At 42.3% G+C, this 14775-nt stretch overlaps 1 protein-coding gene across 3 annotated transcripts in view; it reads left to right on the top strand.

The window, feature by feature from the left end:
• The window catches only part of necab1 (N-terminal EF-hand calcium binding protein 1), a 94409-nt gene that overhangs the window by 65968 nt on the left and 13666 nt on the right, over positions 1–14775 (top strand). For all 3 annotated transcript variants that reach the window (XM_055633621.1, XM_055633622.1, XM_055633623.1), the window contains 3 exons: positions 2073–2194; positions 3584–3651; positions 7157–7210. In XM_055633621.1, the coding sequence (XP_055489596.1) occupies positions 2073–2194; positions 3584–3651; positions 7157–7210 (244 nt within the window). The remainder of the gene's footprint in view (positions 1–2072; positions 2195–3583; positions 3652–7156; positions 7211–14775) is intronic.

The raw sequence follows: 14775 nt of genomic DNA, 5'->3' as shown, positions 1-14775 counted from the left end.
CATTCAATCATGGCTGATCTACCCCATTTCTTCCCTCTCAACCCCATTCTTACTCCCTTTCTCCCATAACCCCTGACATCCTTACTAATAACCATATAACCATATAACCATATAACAATTACAGCACGGAAACAGGCCATCTCGGCCCTACAAGTCCATGCCGAACAAATTTTTTCCCCTTAGTCCCACCTGCCTGCACTCGTACCATAACCCTCCATTCCCTTCTCATCCATATGCCTATCCAATTTATTTTTAAATGATACCAATGAACCTGCCTCCACCACTTCCACTGGGAGCTCATTCCACACCGCCACCACTCTCTGCGTAAAGAAGTTCCCCCTCATATTACCCCTAAACTTCTGTCCCTTAATTCTGAAGTCATGTCCTCTTGTTTGAATCTTCCCTATTCTCAAAGGGAAAAGCTTGTCCACATCAACTCTGTCTATCCCTCTCATCATTTTAAAGACCTGTATCAGGTCCCCCCTTAACCTTCTGCGCTCCAAAGAATAAAGAATAAAGCCCTAACTTGTTCAACCTTTCTCTGTAACTTAGTTGCTGAAACCCAGGCAACATTCTAGTAAATCTCCTCTGTACTCTCTCTATTTTGTTGACATCCTTCCTATAATTTGGCGACCAAAATTGTACACCATACTCCAGATTTGGCCTCACCAATGCCTTGTACAATTTTAACATTACATACACATATTCACTAATCAAGAATATGTGAATCTCTGTCTTAAAATACCCATTGAGTTGGCCTCCACCGCCATATGGGGCAATGAGTTTGACAGATTCATAACCTTCTGACCAAAGAAATTCCTCCTCATCTCCTTTCTAAAGGTACATCCTTTTATTCTGATGCTGTGCCCTCTGGTCCAAGACTCTCCCACTAGTGGGCAAATGTTTAAAGGAGTTGTGTTTTTTTAACTCCTGGGTGGGTGACTGGAGCTTGGTGCCAGGATGATGGTGGAGGCAAATAGGATTGTGGCATTTAAGAGGCTTCTAAATAGGCACATGGATATGCTGGCAATGGAAGAATAACGGATTAGTTCAATTTGGCATCATGTTTGCCACAGACATCATGGGCAAAGGTCTGTTTCTATGCTGTGCTGTTCCATGTCCAAATAATTTACGGAAACAATTACTAGAGGAACTGTCATCTTCCCCCACATAACTTGCCAACATAATTTCATACAGTATCTAGGAAAATAAATTAATTGGGCAACAGATATCGAGTCATGATCATAGAGTCATACAGAAGAGAAACTGGCCCTTTGCACCACCATGTCCATGCCGACCTTTATCCTCATCTACACTAATACCATTTCCCCCATTAAGATGGTATCCCTCCATGTCTAGCCTATTTAATTGAATGTCAAAATGCCTCTTAAATATACTAATTGTGTCTGATGTAGAATCCTGGAATCATTTTGCAGAATATTGCTCCAGCGTTTTGCTGTTTAAAAAATAAGGACAGACGTAATCATGCCTGACAGGATGTTGAGAACTCCAGGCTATATTACTGTGGCTTTCAGTCAAAGTTTACTGCTTCTGTGACTAATGTTTATATGGCAGAAGATGGGTTATGGTACTGACATAAATAGGAGGAAATGCAGATTTATCATCTAAGCTACCCTTCAGAATATGTAGCACTTCTTCAAGTAGCAAAATTATTAAGATAAAATGAAGATATTTTATATTCCAGTGGCTTTAAGGAAAGGTTTGATTTCCACTAGGAACAAATTAGCAGAAATATGGATCTTCCTTAGCTATTTTTCCATGGGTATAATGGAAAGTTAGACAGCATCACCGTCCTTGAGAACTGCTTTTAACCTTTAAGGGTCTGTCCTACTTACGCGATTTTTTTCGGCGATTTGCCGGCACCCGTCATAGTCGCAGCAGGTTGCCAAAACTTTTCAACATGTTGAAAATCCAGCGGCGACCAGAAAAAGGTACGACTCTTTGGGCGACTACTCACCACCAAACAGGCGTCACCCCGCTACATGTTTCAAGAAAAGAAGGCTGGAGATAACTTCACGGAAAGGCTAACTTCTATTTGTTGTCATTTGTAGACAAGGCCCAGTAAAACCGGAGCAACTTTCAATCAACTGGTCAGGAAAACGAGCCATTCGAAGACTTCAGAGATATAATAGCCTGTCTCCAAACAATTCTAATTTCAGCATCTTAAACTCAGGTTTGGTACTGCTGGTCTGATGTTCCAGTGTTTGTAGATTAACCTTTATTTTGTTTCTGTCTTTTTAATCACATTGGTGTGTTGCACTATGAGCACTGGCGTTTTACCTTGACTAAAACAAAGTATCATTTTTAACTATTCAAGAAGTCACGGATAATCTGGTAGTCATTGGCCATCCTAACATTTGAGTTCCCAAGTGGGTGATCCCATATCTTCAAAGTATGGTATGGCAACTGCTCTGTCTCCGTCCTGAGGAGACTGAAGAAGGTCCATCTGTCTCCTCAGATCCTGGTGAACTTCTACCGCTGCACCATCGAGAGCATCCTTACCAACTGCATCACAGTATGGTATGGCAACTGCTCTGTCTCCGACCGGAAGGCATTGCAGAGGGTGGTGAAAATTGCCCAACGCATCACCGGTTCCTCGCTCCCCTCCATTGAGTCTGTCCAAAGCAAGCATTGTCTGCGGAGGGCGCTCAGCATCGCCAAGGACTGCTCTCACCCCAACCATGGACTGTTTACCCTCCTACCATCCGGGAGGCGCTACAGGTCTCTCCGTTGCAGGTGAACCAGCAGGTCGAGGAACAGCTTCTTCCTGGCGGCTGTCACTCTACTCAACAACGTACCTCGGTGACTGCCAATCACCCCCCCCCCCGGACACTTATTATTATTTATTCAAATCATTTGCTATGTCGCTCTTCCAGAGAGATGCTAAATGCATTTCGTTGTCTCTGTACTGTACACTGACAATGACAATTAAAATTAAATCTGAATCTGAATCTGATATGTCCAAATGCAAACCACAAGAATGGCAGAATATTTAGTTAGATGGCTCCAAAACATTATTAATTAACAAAAAAATAATCTGTCTGAAGAAGGGTCTTGACCCGAAACGTCACCTATTCCTTTTCTCCAGAGATGCTGCCTGACCCACTGAGTTACTCCAGCTTTTTGTGCCTATCTTCAGTTTAAATCAGCATCTGCAGTTCCTTCCGACATACTGTTTTAAAGGTGATGCTTAAGGAAAAATTAAATTGCTTCAGAATTAAGACCTACAGTACCTCTCTTCTGATAAACTGAGAAGCAAAGAACAGTTTTGCTAATTCTCATATCACTGTACCTTAATTGATACACGTGACAATAAAAGACCTTTGAAACCTTTGAACCTTTAATCTAATCCTAAATGCCATTGGTAGCTATTCGCCACCAGCCTTAGGTTCCTTCACGAGGGAAGGAATATTTAGACTTGTCCACCAGATAAACATTCACCATGAACTCTGTCAGTAACTGCCAAGGGGAAAAATCTGGACCGTTACACTTCATGTCACTAGATTTCACATTGCACTTTAAAAGGGTAAAATATTTTTTTCATGTGTTTGTGTCCGTGCAGATGAGGACATCCAGTGGATGACCCAGATAAACAGACTTCAGAAGCTAATTGATCGCCTGGAAAAGAAGGTATGTGCTATCCAGAATGCAAGTTATATATAACAATGGTCTTGCGAATTGACATAGAATAAGAAATTATCTTGTATAAAACTCCTGTACACAGATTGCTCTTATCAATGTGAAACATTTGTTTTTTCTTGTCATTTATTTTTGAACCTACTTTTTAATTTTTAATAGCTCACCTTTCCCCATCCAATTAGTTGATTTTGACGTTTAGAGTCATAGAGCGATACAGCGTGGGAACAGGCCCTTCGGCCCAACTTGCCCACACCGGCCAACATGTCCCAGCTACACTAGTCCCACATGCCTGCCTTTGGTCTATATCCCTCCTAACCTGTCCTATCCATGTAATTGTAAAAGGTGCTTATTGTTACCTTTATTATAGTTAATAAACATACCACAGCAATTAAATCTGGTTTATCTCTCTCAACATGTCTTTGTGGACAAGAGTATCGAACTGTATCTCTATTGCTCCATTCTCTGCATATTCATGTGCCTGTCTAAATTATTCTTAAATGTTGCCATTGTTTCTGGCTCATCCACCACACTCCTGGTAAATGTTTCAGGCGCCTTACACTCGCTGTATAAAAATCTTCGCTCATACATCTCTTGAAAAGTCCTCCATCTCAGATAAAACCTATGCTCTCTTGACATTTCCATCCGGGGAAAAAAACTCAGACCATCTAGCCTATCAACACTTTTTAGAAGTTTAGATACTTCTATTAGGTCTCTCCTCTTCCTCCAGAGAGAACAATCCAAGTTTGTCCAGCCTCTCTTTAAGTACGTTTATCCAGGCAGTACCCTGTCACACCTTCTCCGCACCTTTTCCATAGCCTCCACATCATTTCCTAAAACGGGGTGACCAGACCTGCACACAATGCTCCAATAATGCAGTCCAAACAAAGCTTTATCCAGCTGCAAAGTGCCATCCTGACCTTTATACTTAATGCCCCAACTACTGAAGGCAAACATGCAGAATGTTTTCCTTATATACCACCCTTTCAACTTGTTGCCACTTTCACAGCTATTGACAATCTTCCTGAAAGTATCAACACAAGTAGACAGGTTGGAAAGTTTGCTCCTAAAGATCCTTTCACCAACTGTGTACTTGACCTTTACATTTAACCTCCCAATGTGCAATACAATGTCTCACACATGGCTGGATCAATCTCCATCTGACATTACACCGCTAACATCTCTAACTGATCTTACATCTTGCAATATCCTTTGACAATTTTCTTCACAATCCACAACTCCACCTATGTTTGTATCCCCTGAAACTTACAAATGACCCCATTTAAATTATCATCCAATCATTTATATGTATCACACACAGCAGAGATCCCAGAACTGATCCCTGTGGAATGCTACTGGTCACAGACCACCAGTTTGTATCAAAGAAACATCCCTCCACCACCACCCTCTGTCTCTGGCCATTCACTACAAGCAGAACAGCCAGTGAAGAAATATTTAGAATCAAATCTACCAAGCCACCATTGATCTTAGTCACATGTCTTAATATTCTGGATCAGCCTAGCATGAAGAACTTTGGTAAATCCTCAAAAAACTCAATCAAGTTCATAAGACATGACCTGCCACAGGCAACTGAACCATCCTATCAACAACTAGAGAGCAGTCCTGTGCTACCATCTATCTCATTGCAGACCATCGGACGATCTTTAATCAGACTTTACTGGACTTTATCTTGCACTGAACATTATTCCCTTTATCATGTATCTGTACACAGTGGATGGCTCGATTGTAATCATGTATATTCTTTCCGCTGACTGGATAGCACACAACAAAAAGCTTTTCACTGTTCCCTGGGTACATGTGACAATAAACAAAACTAACAAACTAAACTAAATCCTATCCCTGAGGTTCCTCTACAATAGCTGCTCTACTACTGATGTAATTTTCTGGATTATCTTGTTTGCCTTTTCTTGAATAAAAGGAGCTACTCCCAATTCTTCTGAAACCTCACCAGTCGCTAGAGTGGATGCAAAGACCTCTGTCAAGGCACCAGCATTCTCTTCTCTTACCTCTTTAAATAACGCGATCGATCTAATCCCCACCTCATTTTGATGTACAGTAAACATGCGGTAGAATGTTTGCATAGCTCACACAGATCTTACTATTCTCCATGTCCAACTTCTAAGGTGTATATTGATGCAAAGTACAGATATTTCTGCCGTAAGGCAAAAGATATGTTCCTAATCCGCCTTGTGTTATAGAATATCACATTATATAGGAGCAAAGAGGTCCTTCTGCAGCTGTATAGGGCCCTAGTGTGACCACACCTGGAGTATTGTGTGCAGTTTTGGTCCCCTAATTTGAGGAAGGACATTCTTGCTATTGAGGCAGTGCAGCGTAGGTTTACAAGTTTCATTCCCGGGATGGCGGGGACTGTCATATGCTGAGAGAATGGAGTGGCTGGGCTTGTACACTCTGGAGTTTAGAAGGATGAGAGGGTATCTCATTGAAACATATAAGATTGTTAAGGGCTTGGACATACTAGAGGCAGGAAACATGTTCCCGATGTTGGGGGATTCCAGAACCAGGGCCACAGTTTAAGAATAAGCAGTAAGCCATTTAGAACGGAGACGAGGAAACACTTTTTCTCACAGAGTGGTGAGTCTGTGGAATTATCTGCCTCAGAGGGCAGTGGAGGCAGCTTCTCTGGATGCTTTCAGGAGAGAGCTAGATAGGGCTCTTAAAAATAGCGGAGTCAGGGGATATGGGGAGAAGGCAGGAACAGGGTATTGATTGGGGATGATCAGCCATGATCACATTGAATGGCGGTGCTGGCTCGAAGGGCCAAATGACCTACTCCTGCACCTATTGTCTATTGTCTATTATCTAAAGACAATTGCGTCAATGGAGAAATGGGTTGGGGTGAGAGATTTTCAGACATAACTAACAAGTTGCTGGATTTTGAAAACCAAAGGATTTCTCAATAGTAATAAGTTTGCTTGTTGTCAAAGTGTAAATAAAAGTAATTACTCGTCAATAGTACAGTAATAGTAATAAAACTACAGTAATAGTAGTTATATTCTTTGGAATGGTGGTGTCTGATTACTGCATGGAAAAAAAATCTCCTACGCTGTCTAAATCCAAGAGTTGTTTTTACTGCTTGTCAATTTATAATGTAACTTTTAAGTGGTTTCCCCACCGTGTTCCTTGCATGGATGGAAGAACAGAATGGAGACACAAGGAACTGCAGATGTTGGTTTACAAGACATCAGGTAGCATCTCTGGAGGACATGGATAAGCAATGTTTCGGGTCAGGTCCCTTCTTCAGTCTCACAGTCCCGTAATGAAACATCACCGATCCATGTCCTCCAGAGATGCTGCCTGACCTGTTGAGTTACTCCGGCACATTTCCTCAAAGGATCTCTATGTATGAAATTATTAATTAACCCTGTCTTGAGTTTTTTTGAAGAACAGAATGTTATTTTATATTCAATCTTAACTTCTTACCGGTCTCATTGTTTTTTATTGGTATTGTTTATAGAACTTGAAGCTGGAACCATTGGAGGAAGAAGTAATGCAGGAAAATGCTAAGTCTGTAAGTTTTTTTCAAATGATTTTTAAAAATAATTTCCATTGTTGAGAGCATGTAAATGATAGCTTAACCATTTATGTATGAGAGGACAGAATGAATCTGAGATATTACACAGGCCAGAAATTATTTTGTCATAGTTGAATGTTTTTGTCAAATTGCACCCAGCAGGAATATGGGCGAAAAGGGAGCTCAACAGTTTGATGCCAGAGAAAGAGAAAGTTGATGTCTGAGAAATTAGGGGGAACCAGTTAAATGTTTCAAACTTTAATGTCATCAGCATATAAAATTCTAATTCTGGTCATCAGACATCATGAATTAAATTAACTGGAGTAGAAGGTTCTTTGAGATTTGCCATCATCAAATCAGTGATATTCTAATCGATTTTGCAATAATAGAGAATAGACAGTAGGTGCAGGAGTAGGCCATTCGGCCCTTCGAGCCAGCACCGCCATTCAATGTGATCATGGCTGATCATCCACAATCAGTACCTTGTTCCTGCCTTCTCCCCATATCACCTGACTCCGCTATCTTCAAGAGCCCTTTCTAACTCTCTCTTAAAAGTATCCAGAGATCTGGCCTCCACCTTCCTCTGAGGCAGAGAATTCCATAGACTCACAACTCTGTGTGAAAAAGTGTTTCCTCGTCTCCGTTCTAAATGGCTTAACCCTTATTCTTAAACTGTGGCCCCTGGTTCTAGACTCCCTGAACATTGGGAACATGTTTCCTGCCTCTACCATGTCCAAACCCTTAATAATCTTGTATGTTTCAATAAAATTCCCTCTCATCCTAAATTCCAGAGTATACGAGCCCAGCCACTCCATTCTCTCAGCATATGACAGTCCCGCCATCCTGGGAATTAACCTTGTAAACCTACGCTGCTCTCCCTCAATAGCAAGAATGTCCTTCCTCAAATTAGGGGACCAAAACTGTACACAATACTCCAGGTGTAGTCTCACTAGTGCCCTGTACAACTGCAGAAGGACCTCTTTGCTCCTATACTCAACTCCTCTTGTAATGAAGGCCAACATGTCATTCGCTTTCTTCACTGCCTGCTGTACCTGCATGCTTACGTTCATAGACTGATGAACAAGGACCCCCAGATCCTGTTGTACTACCCCTTTTCCCAACTTGACACCATTTAGATAATAATCTGCCTTCCTGTTTTTGCTACCAAAGTGGATAACCTCACATTTATCACCAATAAACTGCATCTGCCATGCATCTGCCCACTCACCCAACCTGTTCAGTCACCCTACATTCTCATAGCATCCTCCTCACAGTTCACACTGCCACCCAGCTTTGTGTCATCTGCAAATTTGCTAATGTTTTCTGTACATGGCCAGGTACATAAACAGGAAAGGTTTAAAGGGATGTGGGCCAGACACGGGTAAATGGAACTAGTTTAGATTGGCATGGACAAATTGGGCTTGTTTCTAAGTTTATGATTCTACGACTCGAAGTATAAAACAATTGACCTGAGGCTACTAACTGCACAAAGTGATCCAACCCACTCTTAACTGACTCAGTTCCAAATTTTGTTTGATAAAACGTCTATGGACACAACATGGGTAATTAATGGTTCCATGCTTAAGAGCCTGTCCCACTTGGCTGTCATCCGCGCACCATTTACATGACCTGCTAGTGTGTAGGTAGCGTGTGGGTAGCGCGGGGACGGGCGCATGGAGTGGTGTGGAGGAGTGTGGAGTGGCGTGGAGGAGTGTGGACTTCGTCCTGCATGAAATCTTCGCGCGCCACCGGCATTTCACGTGACTGACGGCCAAAGTGGGACAGACCCAAGACCATGGCGCGGCGCAACGTCTCACCTGCAACAGCAGCAGAAGCAGGCAAACAATTGCTGAGCTCGGCCTGAGGCTCACGGCCGTTGCAGTCCGGATCCGCTCCCACTCCTACTCCCAGAGCGGGGCCAAGACGATTGAAGATGGACACAAAATTGCTGGAGTAACTCAGTGGGACCGGCAGCATCTCTGGAGAGAAGCAATGGATGACGTTTCGGGTTGAGACCCTTCTTCAGACTGAAGAAGGGTCTCGACACGAAACATCATCCATTCCTTCTCTCCAGAGATGCTGCCGGTCCCGCTGAGATACTCCTGCATTTTGTGTCCATCTTCAAATGACGCCACGTGCTCCAGACGGCTGTGCGGACGCATGATGACGCACGGGACCGTCGTGCTTCAGTCACTACCGGCCTGTCGCGTAAATGACGGCCAAGTGGGACAGGCCTTTAGAGGTCCTCTGAGGAAATGTAATCACAACGAGGGAAGGAGGCATATGAGAGATCCTGTCGTTCATTTATTTAGTTATCTGTACCTGTAACATACCCATATTCTCTTAACTTCTGAGGAGAATCCTCTCCTGCAGCTTCTTGTGCCTTTGGAACTACTTCCAGTGTGCTGGGTATGTTCCCATCCCAGGATATATTGTTGTGATAATTGGCATCTAAACTGTGCTGGGAACAGAGTTCTAGCAAGCCACGTACTGTAACTAGACAGAATCTTAAACTAAATAGTAACGGTAAGGGATCACAGTTGCAAAGACTTGATAAATGAAAGGGTCAAGGCGAGAGAAAAAGCTATTACTCTGGGAAATGGGAACCATACTGTAAAGGATAGAGATTACAAATCTACGAGTAAGTCTGTAGATAAGGCTAGAGGATACAAAAATAATAAAGGACAAAACTAAAGGTTTAGTATTTGAAAGCACATAAAGTAACCATTACAGAGGCATACCTGCAGGTTACATAGATTATGATTTAAATGTTGAAGAGTGAACAAAATTTATGAAGTTCATGGAACAGAGAAAAGGTGGCAGAGCGGCTCCGTTAATTACACGTTCTTAACGGAATAGAGAAAGGTGTCATAAGTTTAGAAAACCTGGACGTAGAGGCAATTTCAGTGAGGATAAAAAACAATAAAGGCAAGAAATCACTTATAGGAGTAGTGTGCATGCCATCTAACTGTAACCACACATTAAGATATCTTATAAAGGAATAAATAATAGGAGACACAAGGAACTGCAGATGCTCGAACCGTCAGCAACATGCAAAAGTAGTGGAGTAACTCAGTGTGTCAGACAGCAACTCTGGAAGACATGGATCGGTAATTTTTTGGATCGAGACCGTTCATAAGGTCATACGTGGTAGGAGCAGAATTAGGCCTTTCAGCCCATCAAGTCTCCTTCGCCATTCAATCATGGCTGATCTATCTCTCCCTCAATACCCCATTCTCCTGCCTTCTCCCCATAACCTCTGACACTCGTACTAATCAAGACTCTATCTATCTCTGCCTTAAATATATCCACTGACTTGGTCTCAACAGCCTTCTGTTGCAAAGAATTCCACAGATTCACCACCCTCTGACTAAAGAAATTACTCCTCATCTCCTTCCAAAAAGAACGTCCTTTAATTCCGCAGCTATGACCTCTAGTCCTAGGCTCTCCCACCAGTGGAAACATCCTCTCCACATCCACTCTATCCAAGCCTTTAATTATTCTGTACGTTTCAATGAGGTTCCCCTTCATTTTTCTAAACTCCAGCGAGTACAGGCCCAGTGCCGTCAAACGCTCATCATATGTTCCATGTCCTCTAAAGATGCTGTCTGGCCCACTGAGTTACTTAGTGTTTTGAAATAATAATAGGAGTTTGTAAGAAATGTACGGCAATAATTGAAATGGGGTATATCAATCTAACTATAGTCATACAGCACATAAGCAGGCAAATCTCTGCACTCTTTCCAGCTTAATGACACCCTTCCTAGAATGGCGAGACCAAAACTGACCACAATGCTCCAAATCACCAACGTCTGGTACAACTTTAACATAACATTCCAACTTCTATACTCAATATGTGTAGGAAGGAGATAATCACAAAATGCTGGAGTAGCTCAGCAGGACAAGCAGCATCTCTGGAATGGGTGACATTTCGCGTGGAGACCCGTCTTCAGACTGAGAGTCAGAGGAGAGGGGAAACTGGAGATATGGAAGGTTACAAGGGTATGAAAAGGACTGATCAAAGCAGATGATGATCAAGGAAATGTACAATGGTTCATGGTTAGCTGAGGGGAAGGTGACAATGAGGCATACAGAAATGAATCAGGAGGACAGTGGTACAGGTAGAAGAACTAGGACAGGGGAGGGACAGAGAGAGGGGGACAGTAAGGGTTACTTGAAGTTACAGAAATCAAGATTCATACCACTGGGTTATAAGTTGCCCAAGCGAAATATGAGGTGCTGTTCCTCCAACGTGCGTTTTCACTGTCAGAGTGAGGCCACACAGGGGAAACTCACATGTCACAGGGAGAATTTGCAGAGGTCAGAATTGAACCAAGTTCACTGGAGCTGTGGTCAGCTGCACTTTCTACAGCACTGCTACGCTGCTCCTATATACTGTAGGCTTGAGAGTAAAATTAGCTAAATTAGACAAATTAAGCCAGGTGATCAGTCCGTCAATAGACAATAGGTGCAGTAGTAGGCCATTCGGCCCTTCGAGCCAGCACCGCCATTTAATGTGATCATGGCTGATCATAGTCAAGATGTAGCGGCAGATATTTATACAAATATGTTAGGGTGTAAAGAATAGCTACATTTTAATGTGAAAGAACATTTTCAAGAGAATGTTAAAGGCACTATATGTATCATCTGACTAGCTTGGGTAACTATAGACCCTTAGGAAAATTCCATGGATATGTTGTATGTCCCACAGTAGTCGAAAGTCTTGTAAAACATTGTGAATGTGCAATTAGTAAACTTCACCACCCGGACTTCTGCACTTGCTAGAGTTCCACTGCCAGCACAGGTACTCGATTTGTTTAATACCCAGATACCCATCAGCTATGGAAGCAACTAAAATAAAGCAACATGCTTCTTTTACCATTATACCCATGCTCCTGGAGTTCATTGTTACCCCTTGTGTACGTGGGTGGAGAGTTGATGAGCAGGTAAAAAAGAGATTACAAATAGTGTTATGAAGTCATTGAGGGCTATTTGGTGGATTAAATGAGTGGCCTAAGATCTGACAAATTAAGTATAACATGGGAAAATGTGAAATTGTCCATTTTGGCTGGAAAAATATAAAAGCATCTGATCTAAATGATGAGAGATTTCAGAGCTCTAACATACAAAGGGATCTGCAGAACATGATTCATGGTACATGATTCACAAAAAGCTATCAGGCAGATACTGCAAGTAATTAGGAAAACAAACAGGCATTTATCATTCGTTGCTCGGAAAATGGAACGCAAAATAATGAGGTCTATTCAGTGAGACAACATTTCAAGTACTGCACACATTTTAATGCATTGGAACAAATCCAGAGAAAGTTTATCATATTAATACTTCATTAGGTGGGTTATCTTATGAAAATAAGGCTTGGATCTGCTGTTCAGAAGATAGAGAACTTGATTGAAACCAAGTTCCAGTCAAGTTGTCATATGCACAATCACAATGAGCTACAGGTTCAATGCAAATCTAGCTTGTAGTAGCATCATAGGCATATAGACACACACAAAAATAATGAAATTATATGTAAATTACACACATATTTCTACAATACAGTGAAATAAAAAACAAAGAGTCAATAGTTTTATTGTAGGTACACAAAAAAGGAAAAAGGCAACGTTTCGGGCCAAAATCCTTCTTAAAGAGTTTTATTGTCATTGGTTCCAGATAGAACAATGAAATTGTTACTTGCAGCTACACAGAATATGTAAACATAGTACATTGTGAACAATATAATAACGAGAAAAAATAGTTCAATGCATGTATATAACCCAGTCAATACGCTCTCTATTGTACATCTGTAAAAGTTCAAGAGAATCCTCTATGACATGAAAGAATAAGTGTATTGGCCAAGTATATTCACATACAAGGAATTTACCTTGGTGCTCCACTCGCAAGTGACATACGGTGACAATTAACAATGATACATAAAACATTAAACATTAATAATAAAACATTATCGTTTAAACATGTGAATGAAATAATACCAGATCAAAAGAAGGCTACAGATTTTTGGTTATTGAATAGAGCTACTACTCGTGGAAAAAAAGCTTGTTTTTATGTCTAACTGTGCAGCTTTGACAGTCCGGAGTTGCCTTCCAGAGGGAAGTGATTCAAAGAGTTTGTGGCCAGGGTGAGAGGGGTCAGAGATGATCTCACCCGCTCGCTTCCTGGCCCTTGCAGTGTACAGTTCGTCAATGGGGGGAAGGTTGCAGCCAACAACCTTCTCAGCTAATCGGCCGATTCGCTGCAGCCTCCAGATGCCATGTTTGGTGGCTGAGTCAAACCAGACCATGATGGAGAAGGTGAGGACAGACTTTACGATGGCAGTATAGAATTAGACGACCATTGCCTGTGGCAAATTGTGTTTCCTCAACTGCCGCAGGAAGTACATCCTCTGTTGTGCCTTTTTGACTGTGGAGTCGATGATGGCCCCCCACTTAAGGTCCTTGGAGATGATGGCTCCAAGGAACTTGAAAGACTACACAGATGTGACTGCGGTGTTGTTGATGGTGACAGAGTTGAGGGGAGGGGGAGCTTTCCTAAAGAGTATCTGCAATCTTCTCAGAAAGTAGAGCCATTGATGTGCTTTCTTTATAATTGCATCAGTGTGTTGGGTCCAGGAAGGATCTTCAGAAATATACACGCCCAGGAATTTGATGCTTTTGACTCTATCCACCATCGTCCCGTCAATATAGATAGGTTTGTGGGTCCTCATCCTTCTTCTTCCAAAGTCCACAATCAGTTCCTTGGTTTTACTGACATTGAGAGCCAGGTTGTTGTGCTGGTACCATTTGGTCAGTCGATCGATCTCACTTCTGTACTCTGACTCAATATCATCTGTAATTCGTCCTACAACAATGGTGTCGTCGGTGAACTTGAAGATGGAGTTCACACTGTGTCCGGCTACACAATCCTGAGTATAGAGTGAGTAGAGCAGGGGGCTGAGCTCGCAGCCTTGAGTTGCTCCAATACTGATTGTTATTGAGGAAGAAATATTTCTACCAATTCGAACAGACTGTGGTCTGTTGATGAGGAAGTCAAGGATCCAGTTGCAGAGAGATGTGTAGAGACCCAGTTCCGTGAGCTTGGTAACCAGCTTGGAGGGGATGATCGTATCTATAAACAACAGCCTGACATATGTGTTTTTATTGTCCAAGTGGTCCAGTGCAGAGTGGAGAACCAGTGAGATCGTATCCTCCGTTGACATGTTGTGGCGGTAGGCAAATTGGAATGGATCTAGGTTCTAGTTGAGGTAGGAGTTGATATACGCCATAACCAACCTCTCAAAGCACTTCATCACCACAGACATTAGTACCACCAGTCGATAGTCATTGAGGCATGTCACCTTACTCTTTTTGGGCCCTCTTAAAGCAGCTAGGAACCTCACACCTCATTAATGAGAGGATGAAAATGTCTGCAAAAACTCCAGCCAGTTGGTCTGCACAGGACACAAGAACATGACCAGGTATACCATCAGGTCCAGACGCTTTCTGGTGGTTCACCGCCCAGAAGGATCTTCTGACGTTGACCTCTGTGACTGTGACACCATCACC

The sequence above is a fragment of the Leucoraja erinacea genome, chromosome 4 (assembly GCF_028641065.1).
Source record: "Leucoraja erinacea ecotype New England chromosome 4, Leri_hhj_1, whole genome shotgun sequence".
In the NCBI taxonomy this organism is placed as follows: Eukaryota; Metazoa; Chordata; class Chondrichthyes; order Rajiformes; family Rajidae; genus Leucoraja; species Leucoraja erinaceus.
The sequence above is the reverse complement of the archived record's forward strand: the minus strand, read 5'-3'. Positions and strand labels throughout refer to the sequence as shown.